This window comes from Malaclemys terrapin, chromosome 21 (genome assembly GCF_027887155.1).
Source record: "Malaclemys terrapin pileata isolate rMalTer1 chromosome 21, rMalTer1.hap1, whole genome shotgun sequence".
NCBI lineage: Eukaryota > Metazoa > Chordata > Testudines > Emydidae > Malaclemys > Malaclemys terrapin.
In genome coordinates this window covers 1,742,271-1,754,817 of record NC_071525.1, presented here as the reverse complement: position 1 = coordinate 1,754,817, position 12,547 = coordinate 1,742,271, and the positions used below count along the sequence as shown (strand labels likewise).

At 61.5% G+C, this 12,547-nt stretch overlaps 1 protein-coding gene across 2 annotated transcripts; it reads right to left on the bottom strand.

Moving 5' to 3' along the window:
- Positions 1–2,394: 2,394 nt before the first annotated feature.
- S100A16 (S100 calcium binding protein A16) lies at positions 2,395–12,289 on the bottom strand. 2 transcript variants are annotated; one of them, XM_054010869.1, is made up of 3 exons: positions 12,155–12,289; positions 4,788–4,957; positions 2,395–3,886 (listed from the first exon to the last, which is right to left on the bottom strand). In XM_054010869.1, exons 1-3 carry the CDS (start codon positions 12,168–12,170, stop codon positions 3,722–3,724), a joined length of 351 nt encoding a protein of 116 aa, XP_053866844.1. In that variant the 5' UTR covers positions 12,171–12,289; the 3' UTR covers positions 2,395–3,721. The 2 variants fall into 2 exon arrangements, with proteins under 2 accessions (XP_053866844.1, XP_053866845.1); XM_054010870.1 differs by lacking the exon at positions 12,155–12,289 and adding an exon at positions 7,900–8,025.
- Positions 12,290–12,547: the final 258 nt, after the last annotated feature.

The following is a 12,547-nucleotide window of genomic DNA, read 5'->3' as shown; positions in this document are numbered from 1 at the left end:
GTGTCTCACCGCTCCCCCACAACACCAGGCTCAGCAGGAATATAAGGGGGGCTGCCCCGTACTGGGACGGGAGAGGCCACGGGGTCCCAACCCTAATCCCACCTCTGCCACTAATGTGCCCCCTCCGTGCCTCAGTTTCCCCATCTGGACAAAAGGGGGTGACAATACTGTGGGGCCGGGCAGAGGTTGTGAAAATGAATTAGCAGAGAGAGGCAGACCCCAGACCTGCTTTTCAATGCTTCCCCCCGCCCCCACAGATCCAGACTGCCCCAGCTCGGCCAGCCCCGTTAGCCAAAGCCCACGGGCCCGGGCGTCTCTGTTGACTCCAACTGGCATCACGGGGCCCGGGGTTTATTACAGGTGCTTGGGGCGGGGGGGGGTCAGTGCCAGGGCCTTGGGGGGCAGCTGCGCCCGCTCTGAGCCCCTACGCGTGATGGGAACATGGGAACTGTCCTACCGAGCTCACGGCTGGTGCTAGTGTTTGCTGACACCTAGTGGTGGCACTAGAACATGGCACAAGCTCGATTTGTGTGTGTGTGTGTGTGTGTGTGTGTGTGTGTGTGTGTGTGTCAGACAGGGCCGCCCAGAGGATTCAGGGGCCCTGGGGCAAAGCAATTTCGGGAGCCCCTTCCATAAAAGAAAGTTGCAATACTATAGAATACTATATTCTCGTGGGGGCCCCTGCAGGGCCCGGGGCCTGGGACAAATTGCCCCACTTGCCCCCCACTCTGGGTGACCCTGGAGAGAGAGAGAGACTCACTGCTGCCTTCTGCTGGATGGGATCAGAACTGTCCATCCCTATGTCATAGCCCCTATGTTGCAAACAGCAGATGGAGATTCTCCATTAGCTCATGCAGTGGGGCCCTGGCTTTTAGAGCTGGGGTTGTGGCTTCGTGAGGCCCCCAAGGGCTGAGTCCTGCCAACGGAGAGGAGCCGGGGCCCTGCCGGCAGAGCGGTCCCTGGAGGGGTAGAGCTACATAGCTGAGTCCAGGCCAGGAGTGACACACGGGGTGCTGCAGGCGGGGGGCAGAGGGGATCACAGGGCCTGCCTGCGCCCCGCTTCCCCCAGCTCCCAACTCAGCCCCAAGGGCCAGGCCCGTCTCTCATGGCAGGCGATATTTAGGCCCTGTCTGTCCCTGGCCTGGTTGTGACCCCCCCCCATCTCTTGGGGTCCCCCCTCTGTGCTGGAGCCCCCACATCCTTCGCTGGGGGGACAGAGCACAAACCCCCCAGAATCAGCCACTCCTGTTTAGATCCCTCCCCCAGGCGCCAGGTCCCTCCCATCCCAGCCCCCTCTGCGGGCGGGAGCCAGGGGGCGTGCTGCACCCTGGGGATCCAGCCCCCTCAGACTCTCTGTTTCCACCCGTCCAGAAGGGAAACGGCCCATCGCTCATCAGGCCCCCCATGAAGGGACCGGAGCTTTTATTGCCGTTAGAGAGGGGAGTGAGATGGGTCTAGGAGTCAGGACTCCTGGGTTCTGTTCCCAGTTCTGGGAGGGCCGTGGGGTTGAGTGGGTTAGAGCAGGAGAGCTACGGGCCAGGACTTGTGGGGTCTATGTGGGTAGGAGGATGGACTAATAACTAGAGGGAATGGGGTCAGGACTCCTGGGTTCCACCCCCAGCTCTGCCCCGACTTACTCTGTGACACTGAGGAAATCATGTCCCATGTTGCCTCAGTGTCCCCCTCTGTACAATGGGGGTAACACACGACAATGTGTGTGTGTGTGTATGTGCACACGCATGTGCCCCACTGCCTCCTGCTGCAGGGGGTGAGAACTGCTAACCCGTGTGTCAAAGGGCCAGTGTATGCGTTGGAGAAGGTTCAAAGAAGAGCTAGGGGAATGATGAAAGGCTTTCTAGCAAGAGACTCCAGGAGCTCAGTGTATTTCGCTGCCCAGCGACAAGGGCCGGGGGTGACTTGCTCACAAGGACCCACACAGGGAACAAATCTTTAACGGAGGGCTCTTCGGTCCAGCAGAGGAAGGTCTAACCCGATCCCGTGGCTGGCAGAGGAAGCCAGCCGACTCCAGACTGGAAACAAGACGTACGTTTTTAAGAGGGACGTCATTACAATTTACCGAGGTTTATGGTCGATTCTCCATCGCTGGCCATGTTTAAATCCAGATGGGCTGGTTTTTAGCAGCTCTGCACTGGGAATTCTGGTGGGGCCGTTCTCTGGCCTGGCCTAGGCAGCTGCTGGGTCCCAATGGCCCCGTGGGGTGAGCAGCCAGGCCGTGGGGACGGGGGGTCTCGCCCTGCTACCAGTGGAGGGGTCTCCGGTACAGTTTGGTCAGGGACACAGCGACATTCTCCAACCTCGTGGGCTCAGCTAACGCCCTGGTACGGCGCTGTGAGCTCCTCGCCCACCCGCCCCAGGGAAGGACCCAGACACCGATCCCACTCCAAACTTTATTGTTATGAATTTCACAGTCCAGCTTGTGCACCAGCCCCCGGGGGCGTTAAGGAAAGTCAGACGAGCCCCACGGCCCCCATGGGCCCCACAGAACTGTCACGATGCTCAGCAAAGGGGAAGGAGAGGTTTTTTATCAGCTCGGACGGGTTGATTTCTAACCAGCATGGGGGTCGGAATCCCGAGCCCGACAGGCCTGAGAACGGGAACATTCAAGTCATAGATGGGGGTCAATGCCCTGGAACCCCCACCTGGGGGGCGGCCCGGGGGGGCTGCAGGGGAGGCACTGAGGGCAGAGTTTGGTCTAAGAAGGAGAGTCACCAAGGGGCTGCATCCCTCCCTCTCCCCGGCCTGGGCCCCCAGCCAGTCCCGTCTACACACAGAGTGAGGAAATGACGCGGCGGGAGACAGGCACGGCTGGGAACTTGGCTTGTCTCACTCAGGGCCTTGGCAGGGGGCAGGGGCAATTTCACCCCTCCCTGCCAGCACAGAGCTCTCCAGCATGGGGCCAGGCAAGGCTCAGCGCTCAGCTGCAGACCGGGAAGGGTTAAACCCAGCACAGCCTCCTAAGAGCGAGAGGAGAAAAGGGCCTCGTCCCAGCCCTGCAGGACCCTGGGACACCAGCACTGTGAACCCTGCAAAGGCGCCGGGGCCTTCCCCCCGAGGGGTTAGCCCAGCCCTGGAGCCACCCCCAGGGCATTTGGTGGCAGGGCTGCAAAGGCCAATACGGCATCAGCAAGCTACAGGGGGAGCCTGGGAAAAGCAGCGACCGGGCTGTAACTGACTGGGGTGTGCGTGTCTGCGTGTCTGCGTGTGTCCCTGCTGCCCCCCTTCTTGCTGGGACAATGCGGATCTGCTTTCTTGGCACGTCAGACCCACTGCAGCATGTGTCACATAAGCCCTGTACTGCAGAGAGCCACAGGCGATTCTCCTCCATCACCTACTGCTCTGTGACTGCCAGCACCATGGGCCCCGGCTGAGGGACGAGGGTCCAGGAGGCCACGGATCTGCCACATGACAAGGCAGGCGGATTGCTAACAAGGCCAGGAGGATGGTATCTCTGCTGCCATGTGGGCCGGCCCAGCAGTGGGCGGGAGGGGTGAACGAGCACTGGCTAAGGTGGGGGGTGACTGATCGAGGTGGGGGCTGAGCCCCAGCTGGAAGGAGATCCACTCTCCCTGGGAGACGCTGGCCTCGGGGGCGCTGTGGGGGGCAGGGGATCACACGTGGCCCAGGGAGAAGCAGCAAAGGGGGAGCTCCGAGCCAGGGGCCTGGGGGGGATCTGAGGGGCTGCTGGCGCCCTCGGGCCGTGCTACTTGGTGAACTTGGTGCCATGTTCCTGCTGGCGGATGAGGCAGGCGATGGGGCTGGCGATGCCGCCGATCAGGGTCCAGTACTCCTCGAAGCTGATGTGCCCGTCCTTGTTCTCGTCCAGGTCGCAGATGAGCTTGTCGGCCGCGCGCTTGTTCCCGGTGTCCTGGGAAGAGAGCGCGGAGCCGTTCAAACGCCAGGAGGGGCTGGGGACCCCGGGGGGCGGCACTCACCGGCCTGGCGTCTCAGTCAGCCGCTGCCAGGGCACCCCCTGCCCCCATGGGGCAGGGAGCTCAGCACTGGAGCTGGGTCACCAAGGTCCCTCCTCAGGCTGCCAGCAAGGAGGCTGGTTGGGGACAGCATGAGGTAGTGTTGGGCTCACACTCACACACTAGGGTTCCCCGTGACAGGGCCTCGTGCTGCCCGTGGGCTCACACTCACACACTAGGGTTCCCCGTGACAGGGCCTCGTGCTGCCCGTGGGCTCACACTCACACACTAGGGTTCCCCGTGACAGGGCCTCGTGCTGCCCGTGGGCTCACACTCACACACTAGGGTTCCCCGTGACAGGGCCTCGTGCTGCCCGTGGGCTCACACTCACACACCTGGGTTCCCCGTGACAGGGCCTCGTGCTGCCCGTGGGCTCACACTCACACACTAGGGTTCCCCGTGACAGGGCCTCGTGCTGCCCGTGGGCTCACACTCACACACTAGAGTTCCCCGTGACAGGGCCTCGTGCTGCCCGTGGGCTCACACTCACACACTAGGGTTCCCCGTGACAGGGCCTCGTGCTGCCCGTGGGCTCACTCTCACACACTAGAGTTCCCCGTGACAGGGCCTCGTGCTGCCCGTGGGCTCACACTCACACACTAGGGTTCCCTGTGACAGGGCCGGGTGCTGCCCGTGGGCTCACATTCCCCCACCAGCATCCCCCCGGTCTCACTAGGGTTCCCCGTGGCATGGCCTCGTGCTGCCCGTGGGCTCACTCTCACACACTAGGGTTCCCCATGGCATGGTTGGTGCTCCCCGTGGGCTCACATTCCCCCACCAGCATCCCCCCGGTCTCACCGTCAGCATGTGGTTGAGCTCCCGGCTCAGCATCTTGCGGAAATCCTTCTTGCTGATGCGCCGGGGTTTCTTGCAGCAGCCGCTGGCGTATTTGTCGTAGTTCTTCACCAGCACGTGGAGGGCCCATTCCAGCTCCGACGGGTCGCCCGACATCTCGGTCCCATTAGTCCCTGCAGGTGTAATGGAACCAATGCCTGAGCCGGGCAGTGGGGGGCTCGTTGGCCCAGCACCGGTGCAGCCAGGCGTTAGCGCCAGTCTGCGCTGCCTGGTGGGCACCGGGCACCTGCTGGGAAAGGCCAGGCAGTGACCCCACTTCTATGCAGGACTCCCATTTCCAGGGGGGCCCCGTGAGCGTTCACCTGATCTGGGCCAACTCTGATCTCGGTTCACCCTGGCCCATCCCTGGTCAATATCGCCCTGTATACGGCCTGTAGGCTCTCGCTGCTGCAGGGCTCATTATACTACGGGCCGTATACAGGATGTGTGCCCAGAAGCTGTGCAGCAGGGGAGCTCTGCCAAGCACGTCTGGCAGTAGGAGCCGGTCCCCTTAAAGCAGGACAAGCCCAGTGTGTGATCCGGTCATTACAGGTGGAATATGGACTTGGGGATTTCGGAAGGGGGTGCAGGGATGGACTGTACGGACGTTAGTGGGGAGGCTGCTGCAGGCGCTGGTGGGGAGAGATCGGGGGACATGGGAGACGCTCAGAGGGAGCAGGGGGTGGGAGGCGCCGAGTCACGTGGAGGTTTGAAGGGGAGAATGGGGCAGGGGAGGGAAGCAGAGAAGCCGGGTCCAAGCAGCAGGAGAAAGTGCAGCCCCCGCTGCTGCTCCCAGTGAAACCCCGGTAAATCCGGCATCGCCGGTGTCGGGACTGCAGCTCAGCATGGGAGTCACTGCCTTTGTCTCCCTCTGCGCCACCCAGCAGATGCAGCCCTGGAGGGCTCAAACAGGAGCGACAAAAGGGGTTCCTTTCAGCCCCGTACCGTCCCCTTGCCTCATCTCCATCCAGCCCCGTGGCTGGGGCTAGCGTGCGAGCCATGCCCCGAACCAGGGGGCAGCAAGAGCAGAGGGGGCCTGTCCCCTTTCCCAGTGAGTCTGGTTCTCCTTACGGGGAAAGATCCCAGCCCAACAGCCCCCCGTCTCCCTGGGAGCGGGTGGAGAACCATCTGGTTCCCATGCATCAATCTCTTCACCCTGGAGCAGCACTGCACCCGGGGCTCAGCTGAAGGGGAAAGGGACAAGACGGGGCACGTCCGGGCGTCGGGCCCAGAGGATCATTTCCATGGTGCCGAGCACAAAGAAATACCCAGGGAGAAACGGAGTTGGGGGCGGATCCAGCCTGGGAACTTGGCAACAAGGCTGGGCTGACAACAGGGCCCCGAGCGAGCCGCTGGGGAACGAGCCAGCATCCCAGGGTGAATTCGCTGCTGCCAACACTTGCGAGTTTATCACGAGTCACCCAGTATTTGATGTTTTCTTTCAAGTTCCAGCTCCTGGAGTCAGGAGATGAGGTGTTAGCAGGCGTGTCATATGCAGGACACGGGAGGTCATAGTCCTGCCCTGTTGGGCACGGCGTCCAGTTTGGGGCACCGAGCCTTAGGAAAGATGGGGAGAAACTGGAGAGAGTCCAGAGGAGAGCAGCAGAAATGAGCCGAGGTTGAGAAAACCTGACCATGGGGCAAGGTTAGAAAACCTGGGCACGTTTAGTCGTGAGGAAAGCAGACGGAGGGGAACCTGAGAGCAGCCTGCAAAGGTGTTCCGGGCCATTATAGACAGGATGGCAATCAACAGCGTCCACTGAAGGCAGGTCAAGAACAAATGGGATGTATCTGCAGCAAGGGAGATGAAGGACAGAGACTAGAAAAACCGTCTAACTCGCAGAGTTGGGAACACGTAACCTAGGGAGGTGGTGGAACCCCCGTCTCTGGAGGCCTTTAAGAACAGGCTGGACAGACCCCTGCCAGAACTGGTCCAGGTTTCCTTGGTCCTGCCTCGGGGTAACGGCCTCACGGGGGCCCGGCCAACCCTGCATTGTCAGGAGTCTATGATCGGTGACAATTCCAGCGGTTTTAGCTCTTGGGGCTGCACGGGAGAGTGGGACAACGTGCCCCGGGGGCGCCCTAAAGGCCCCGACACTGGAAAGTGAAGGGGAAAAAAACCCAAATCTTGCAGGAGGAGGATTTTAATCTCAGAATTTTTAAGCCAATCTCATAGCCTTTGGATGTTTCCAGTTGCCAGGACGGGGAATTCTCCAGCCTGGCTTACGCAGGAGCTCAAGCTGGATTTTATTAACCGTCCCTTTGGGGTTTAGCATTTGATGCTGGGATCCGTGACTGGGGTTCTCTGGCCGGGGTCATGCAGGTCACATGGGATAATCAAATGCTCCCTTCTGGCCTTACCATTGTGAATGGATCTATGAACTCCCCTGTGCTACAGCGCCTCCTCAGGCTGCAATGAGAACAACACCCTGACCCGTTTGGCGTGAACGTACAGCTCCCAACCCCTGCACCTGTCTGGCTCCTCCCCTTTTCTGCCACTCCCGCCTCCGTTCCCCCAGGGTCCTGCCTCCTCCTAGCTACAGACGATAACAATCATTACCCGGCTGGCATAACCTGCTGCCCAGCGCTCATCTGAAAGGAATGAGGCTGGTTCCCAGCGGAACAGAGAGGGCGGAGAAGGAGGAGAAGATGCAATGGGCTGTAATTATCCGCCAGTCCTTGTCTTGCCACACCGCCCTGGGTGGTATCCCACCGGAGATGCCTCATGCCAAAACCCTCCCAGCCCAGCCCAGTGGCCTGGCACGAGGCAGGGCAGGGGATGAGGCAACCTGATTGCACGGGGGAAGAGGGAGCCGCCCGGGGAATCGCAGCCCTGGCACGGCCCCATTGCAGCCAGCGTCGCCGCCCCTGTGTGTGCAGGGCAAGGGGCCGAAGGCCACCGGAGACCCAGCTCCTCTCTAGACACTGTCTCACCAAGGGGGAGCAGATCATGCAGGCGGGGGAAGCTCGCTTTGTCCTGCTAGGCGGGGGCACCGGGGGGTTGCACTGGCCAGGCAGCGTGGCCTCTGTCCCCAGCAGTACCAGCGCCTTGAGTCTAGCATGGACGGTTCTTTACCTGCTGCTGCCAGGTGGCTCTCAGCTAGTCCTTTCGCCTGCAAAACCCCAGCCTCAAATCGAATCCCGGGCGGGGAAGACGAGCGCCCTCGGCAGAGAGCTCACTCTGCCCCACTCCTCAGGAGCTCCCGGAGCCCAGGGGCGTGCGCTGCACACTCAAGCCAACAGGCAGGGCTGGCAGTGCACAGGATGTGCGGGAAGGGAAGTGCATCCCATTGTTCGCCTTTCCTCTTTCCTGCCCGCCAGGGGCTGGCCTGCTCCGGCAGCGCACTGCCCGGTCAAAGGGGCGTGTGGCCATCTCGTGCTGAGATCTGCCGACTGACCCTCGCTGAGGATCTGCCCCTAGCATCCCAGGGCCCGCTCCGGCCCTCACCTCACCCCTGTCACTCCATTGGCTTCAGTGGGTTTGCTGGGTTCGGCGAGAGCAGGACCCGGCTCAGACGAATTGGGCACAGGAAGGCGGCTAGTCCATTGCTTCGTCCCTGCCAGCACATCCCCCCGCTTCACCCTGGTCTCGCTCCAAATGCCCCGTGCGATGCACTCTGCTCTGGGAGGGAATCTGCCCTAGGCCCTGGGCCTTGCCCCGGGACACTTGCATTTCCCTTTGCTCTGTTCCTAGGGTGCCTTTCCCCAGGCACCCAAGTGCCAGTTCCAGCCTGTTCCTGCCCGTTACGTCCCTCGGAGCCCCCAGGGGAGCTCCCGGTGAGGCTGGAAGAGACGGGGCCGGAACAGCGGAGCCAAAGCCTGTATTGCAGGGGTCATGGTCCCCCAACACCTGGCCACCCCCTGACGGGTGACAGACAAGACGGGTGACATCAGCCCCACACCCAAGAGGACGAGGCATAGGGACAGATGCCCAGGCCTGGGCTCAAGGTCGGCTGTATCTCTGGGGCAGGGCTTGGAGGATCACATGGCAGCAGACAGCGTTATGGCTCCCTCCAGCCTCAGAGGAAAGCCACCCACTGCTGCCCGCAGCGAACGGGCTTGATCCCCCAGCTCCCCTGGGCTTCGCAGGGAGAGGTTGGGGGTCAGCCCCGGCTGCCGACCCACCCAGGAGCATTGTTGCAGGAGCAGAGGCGATGTTGCTGCTTTAGAAAACATCCCTGTGAGAGCGTCCCATGTAGACCACTAGTGCACAGCCTGTTCTGGGGTCCCTGCACGTGCTCCACCCCAGAGCCTGCATCAGAGACGCTCTCTGTTAGTGCTGGTCATTCGGCTGCATCTGCCAGAGGCTGGGAATGGGCGGCAGGGGATGGATCACTTGGTGATTCCCTGTTCTGCTCCTTTCTTCTGGGGCACCGGGCGTTGGCAGACAGGATACTGGGCTAGATGGACCATTGCTCTGACCTAGTATGGCCGTTCTTATGTTCTGATTCGCCTCCTGTTCGTTTCTTTCTCTATTGGCAGCTGTGCCTTGCTTGGGCTCAGATCTCGTCTTCGTCTCTGTTTGCACCGAACACCGGGGCCAGATCCTGCACTGGTGTAAATCAGCATCCTTCCACGGAAGTCAAAGATCTGTAGCACCCTGGCTGAAGTCAAGGGAGATATGCCGATTTCCACCAGCAGTCCATCTGGCCCCTGATCTTTTATCTTCCGCTTGTCCTTCTCGAGTCCCTATCTCCTTGCTCTCTGTTTCCCCAGCTCTGGTCACTCCTTCGAGGTCTCCAGTTGTCCTCAGCCAAGGCGGGCCATGCCCCCCCAGCTGTCCTGAGCTGGCTTGGCGGCTTTCCGTTCATCTTGGGCCCATCCGGGCAGTCTCTCTCAGGAGGAACGTGCTGAGGTTTGGGCTGACACTGTCTCCGTCTCTCCAGATCTGAAGCTACACGCCAGGATCCCATTCATAAAAGCTTGGCGGACGTGTCCGCACCGCGCAGGGCCTTCAGCTGCAAGAAGCGCCACTCCTCGGGCTCCTCCTGGCAATGGTTTGATGCGCTGTTCCAGATTAAGCCGGCTAGGCAGGTGGGCCCTCTGCTGAGCCACCAGGCCTGACCAGAGCCTTCTGGGACCTCTGAAGCAACCAGCGCTCTTGCTGGAAGCAGGGCTTTGGGGTAATTCCCAAATCTGCACGGCCTCGCGGGATGGAGGGAGGGGGACTGAAGTGAGCTGCTCCAGCAGAATTTGGGGCTCGGTTTAGCTTCAAACCAGCCCTGTCCTTGGGCAGGAATCACCGAACCCGGAAGGCAGCCAGCTCTGTGCCATGACATACCATCCGCCACGCCCAACCGAGAGCACCGGTGTCGGCTGTCCGCTGGCATCCAGAGCAGAGGTGGGATCTAAGGCTGCATGGAGCCCTGATCTGGCAGAGTCCCCCTTCCCCCCGGAAACAGACTCATTTCTGCAGCCCTCTCCTCCTTCCTTCCTGGAATGGATTCTGCCTCCCCACCCCATCCTGCCCCCCATGGACTCTCCTCTCCCTCCTGCTCCTGCTTCTTGTTCTTCGGTCCAACCCAGCAGGCAACAACTGGCAGATCTGCCGTTGGCGGCCTGGCGTGCCTCGTTGCTTCCTTGGCTGAGAGCTCCGTAGGCCGGGCACAGCAGACACCGGGCAAACGTTTCGTCCTCAAGCACAGGATTCTCTACGCAGCTGCTTCTGCTACAGATACCCACACATCTAACTATTGCATTTCAAACACTTCCATCACTGTGCTGCCCAATTGCGTCCTTACGGCAGTCTGGATTAGACCCACTATTACCCAGTGGGCATCGCAGCTGGGCAGAGAAATTCAGCGGTCACATGGGTGTGGGCATGGGGGAGCTGACGACTCTAGGCCCCTTGGCACAGTACAGGGGACCCGAGCTGGGTTTCTGAGCCCGCCTACGGCTGTGCCCATGTGAGGTGGCGTGGGGGCACCGGCTGGTGGCAGGACAGCCATGTTAGCTGGCAGGGGGCCGGGGCAAGCAGCGAGGGCGAATGGACGCCAACAGGACGCGGAGAGATTCATGCTTCTGTGTGAATTCTGCAGGCGGCGTCGGCGGGAACCAGATCAGATAAGCAAGCCGGGACCTGCCGTTCCCCAGGGGAAGGCGGCCGGTTTCCCAACACCCCTCGTCTCGCCCTCTCCGTCCCGTGCCCGCCTCCCTCTGGCACCGCACCTCTGTTCCGCCCGCTCTCTCTCCTTCACAGTCCGCTCTGCGAGCGCACAAGACCCAGCCCGGTCCAGAGCCGCATCCACTCACAAACCTCAGCCCCCAAATGTCCCCGGTGTCAGGGACGGGTCTGGATTTGGTCCCGAGCTCCCTGCGTCCCACCCCCCGCCCTCCAGTCATACTGACTGACCCCAGAACCAAAGGTCATGAGGCTGAGGGCACAGAGGAGGAGTCGCTGATGCTGGAGCACGGAGAACAGGAGGACCTGAGGTGCACCGACGCCCGAGGCCCCTGCAATGGAACGAGGGAGAGAGACCCAGGTGATCCTGGGGGGGGGGTCTCGATTGCTCCTGGCACCCTGCCCCTGGCCCCTAGCGCTCACCTCCCTCACTCGCTGCCTCTCACCCCAGTGTGGGGCTGGGAACCAGGAGCTGCAGAGCCCCCCGGAGCCCCTCAGTTTTCAGGGGCGAGTCACTTTGTGCCTCCATGGCCGGGTGAGAAGACAATGAATTCCCCTGGCTCTGGCCGTTCTCGTGAGCTAAGGACGGTGAAGCGCTTTTGCGTTCTCACACGCTATTACAGCCACGGGATTATTGTGCGATTTCACGCAGGCCCCCCCGTGGCAGGCCCATTTCTGGCTCGTGATAATAAAGATCCGTAGCGAATAAGGAGAAGTTCTCGCTTTAGATTCCGCCTACCCAGCTGTCATCTCATTGTTGCCAGATCTATTGATCTATCATCTTCCCAATGACCTGTCTAGCTATCCTCAGACACACCCATCTCTCGATCCAGGGCCGGCTCCAGGCACTAGCTTAACAAGCAGGTCCCTCCGCAGCCCAGGCCGGGCCGAGGGATCAGACTTGTGGCCCTCGGGCTAGCGCTGTAGGACCAGCTGTGCACGTGGGGCTCTGAACTGGTGGCTCAGGCTGGCACTCGGCCCCCAAAGCCCACCCTCCCCTCGGCCGCAGAGACTCCAAAGCGCTGGTCCAACTCGGAGCTCGAGCCCGAGTCCCGCTAGCCCGAGGCGGCCGAGCCGGGCCGTGCAGACGTGCCCGTCGAGCCCTGCGCTGGCACGTCCTGCTGCTGTCAACAGGACGATTCGCTGCGAGGCCTTTAATCAGGAAACAGGGCAAGAGCATTCCTTTTCCCGGCTCGCTCGGCCTGCTTACCTGACTTGGCTGTCATCTGCTCTTCCTCGTGCAGGAGCCGTCTGCCAAGAGTGGAGCTCACCGTGGGTCTGGCTCTCCCCTTCTGCCCGCTCCCGGATTTGCAGAGCAGGCAGGCTGAAGAATGTGCCTCCCACGCCTGCTCTATTCTGCGTTCATATCGCGAGACCTCGTCTTGGCTTTTAAAGAGACACGGCCCCACTTGGCAGAGGCTGACATTCCTGGGGTGTTTCCGCCTGGCTTCGGGGCTCGCCTCGGAAACGGCTTCAGGGATTGCAAAACACAGGCCTGACCGCCTGAGCAAAGCAAGCGCCTTCCCACGGGTGATGCACAGTATCGTTCACGTGAGGCCCGGAACACAGAGATTGCACCAGTGTCGCTTTCCTTGTGGGAACC

What these genes read in the sequence shown, in the direction of transcription:
- S100A16 (XM_054010869.1), bottom strand. An exon ending in AGCTCAACCACATGCTGACG is followed by an intron (nt 3,887 to 4,787) that starts GTGAGACCGGGG and finishes CTCTCTTCCCAG; the next exon opens with GACACCGGGAACAAGCGCGC.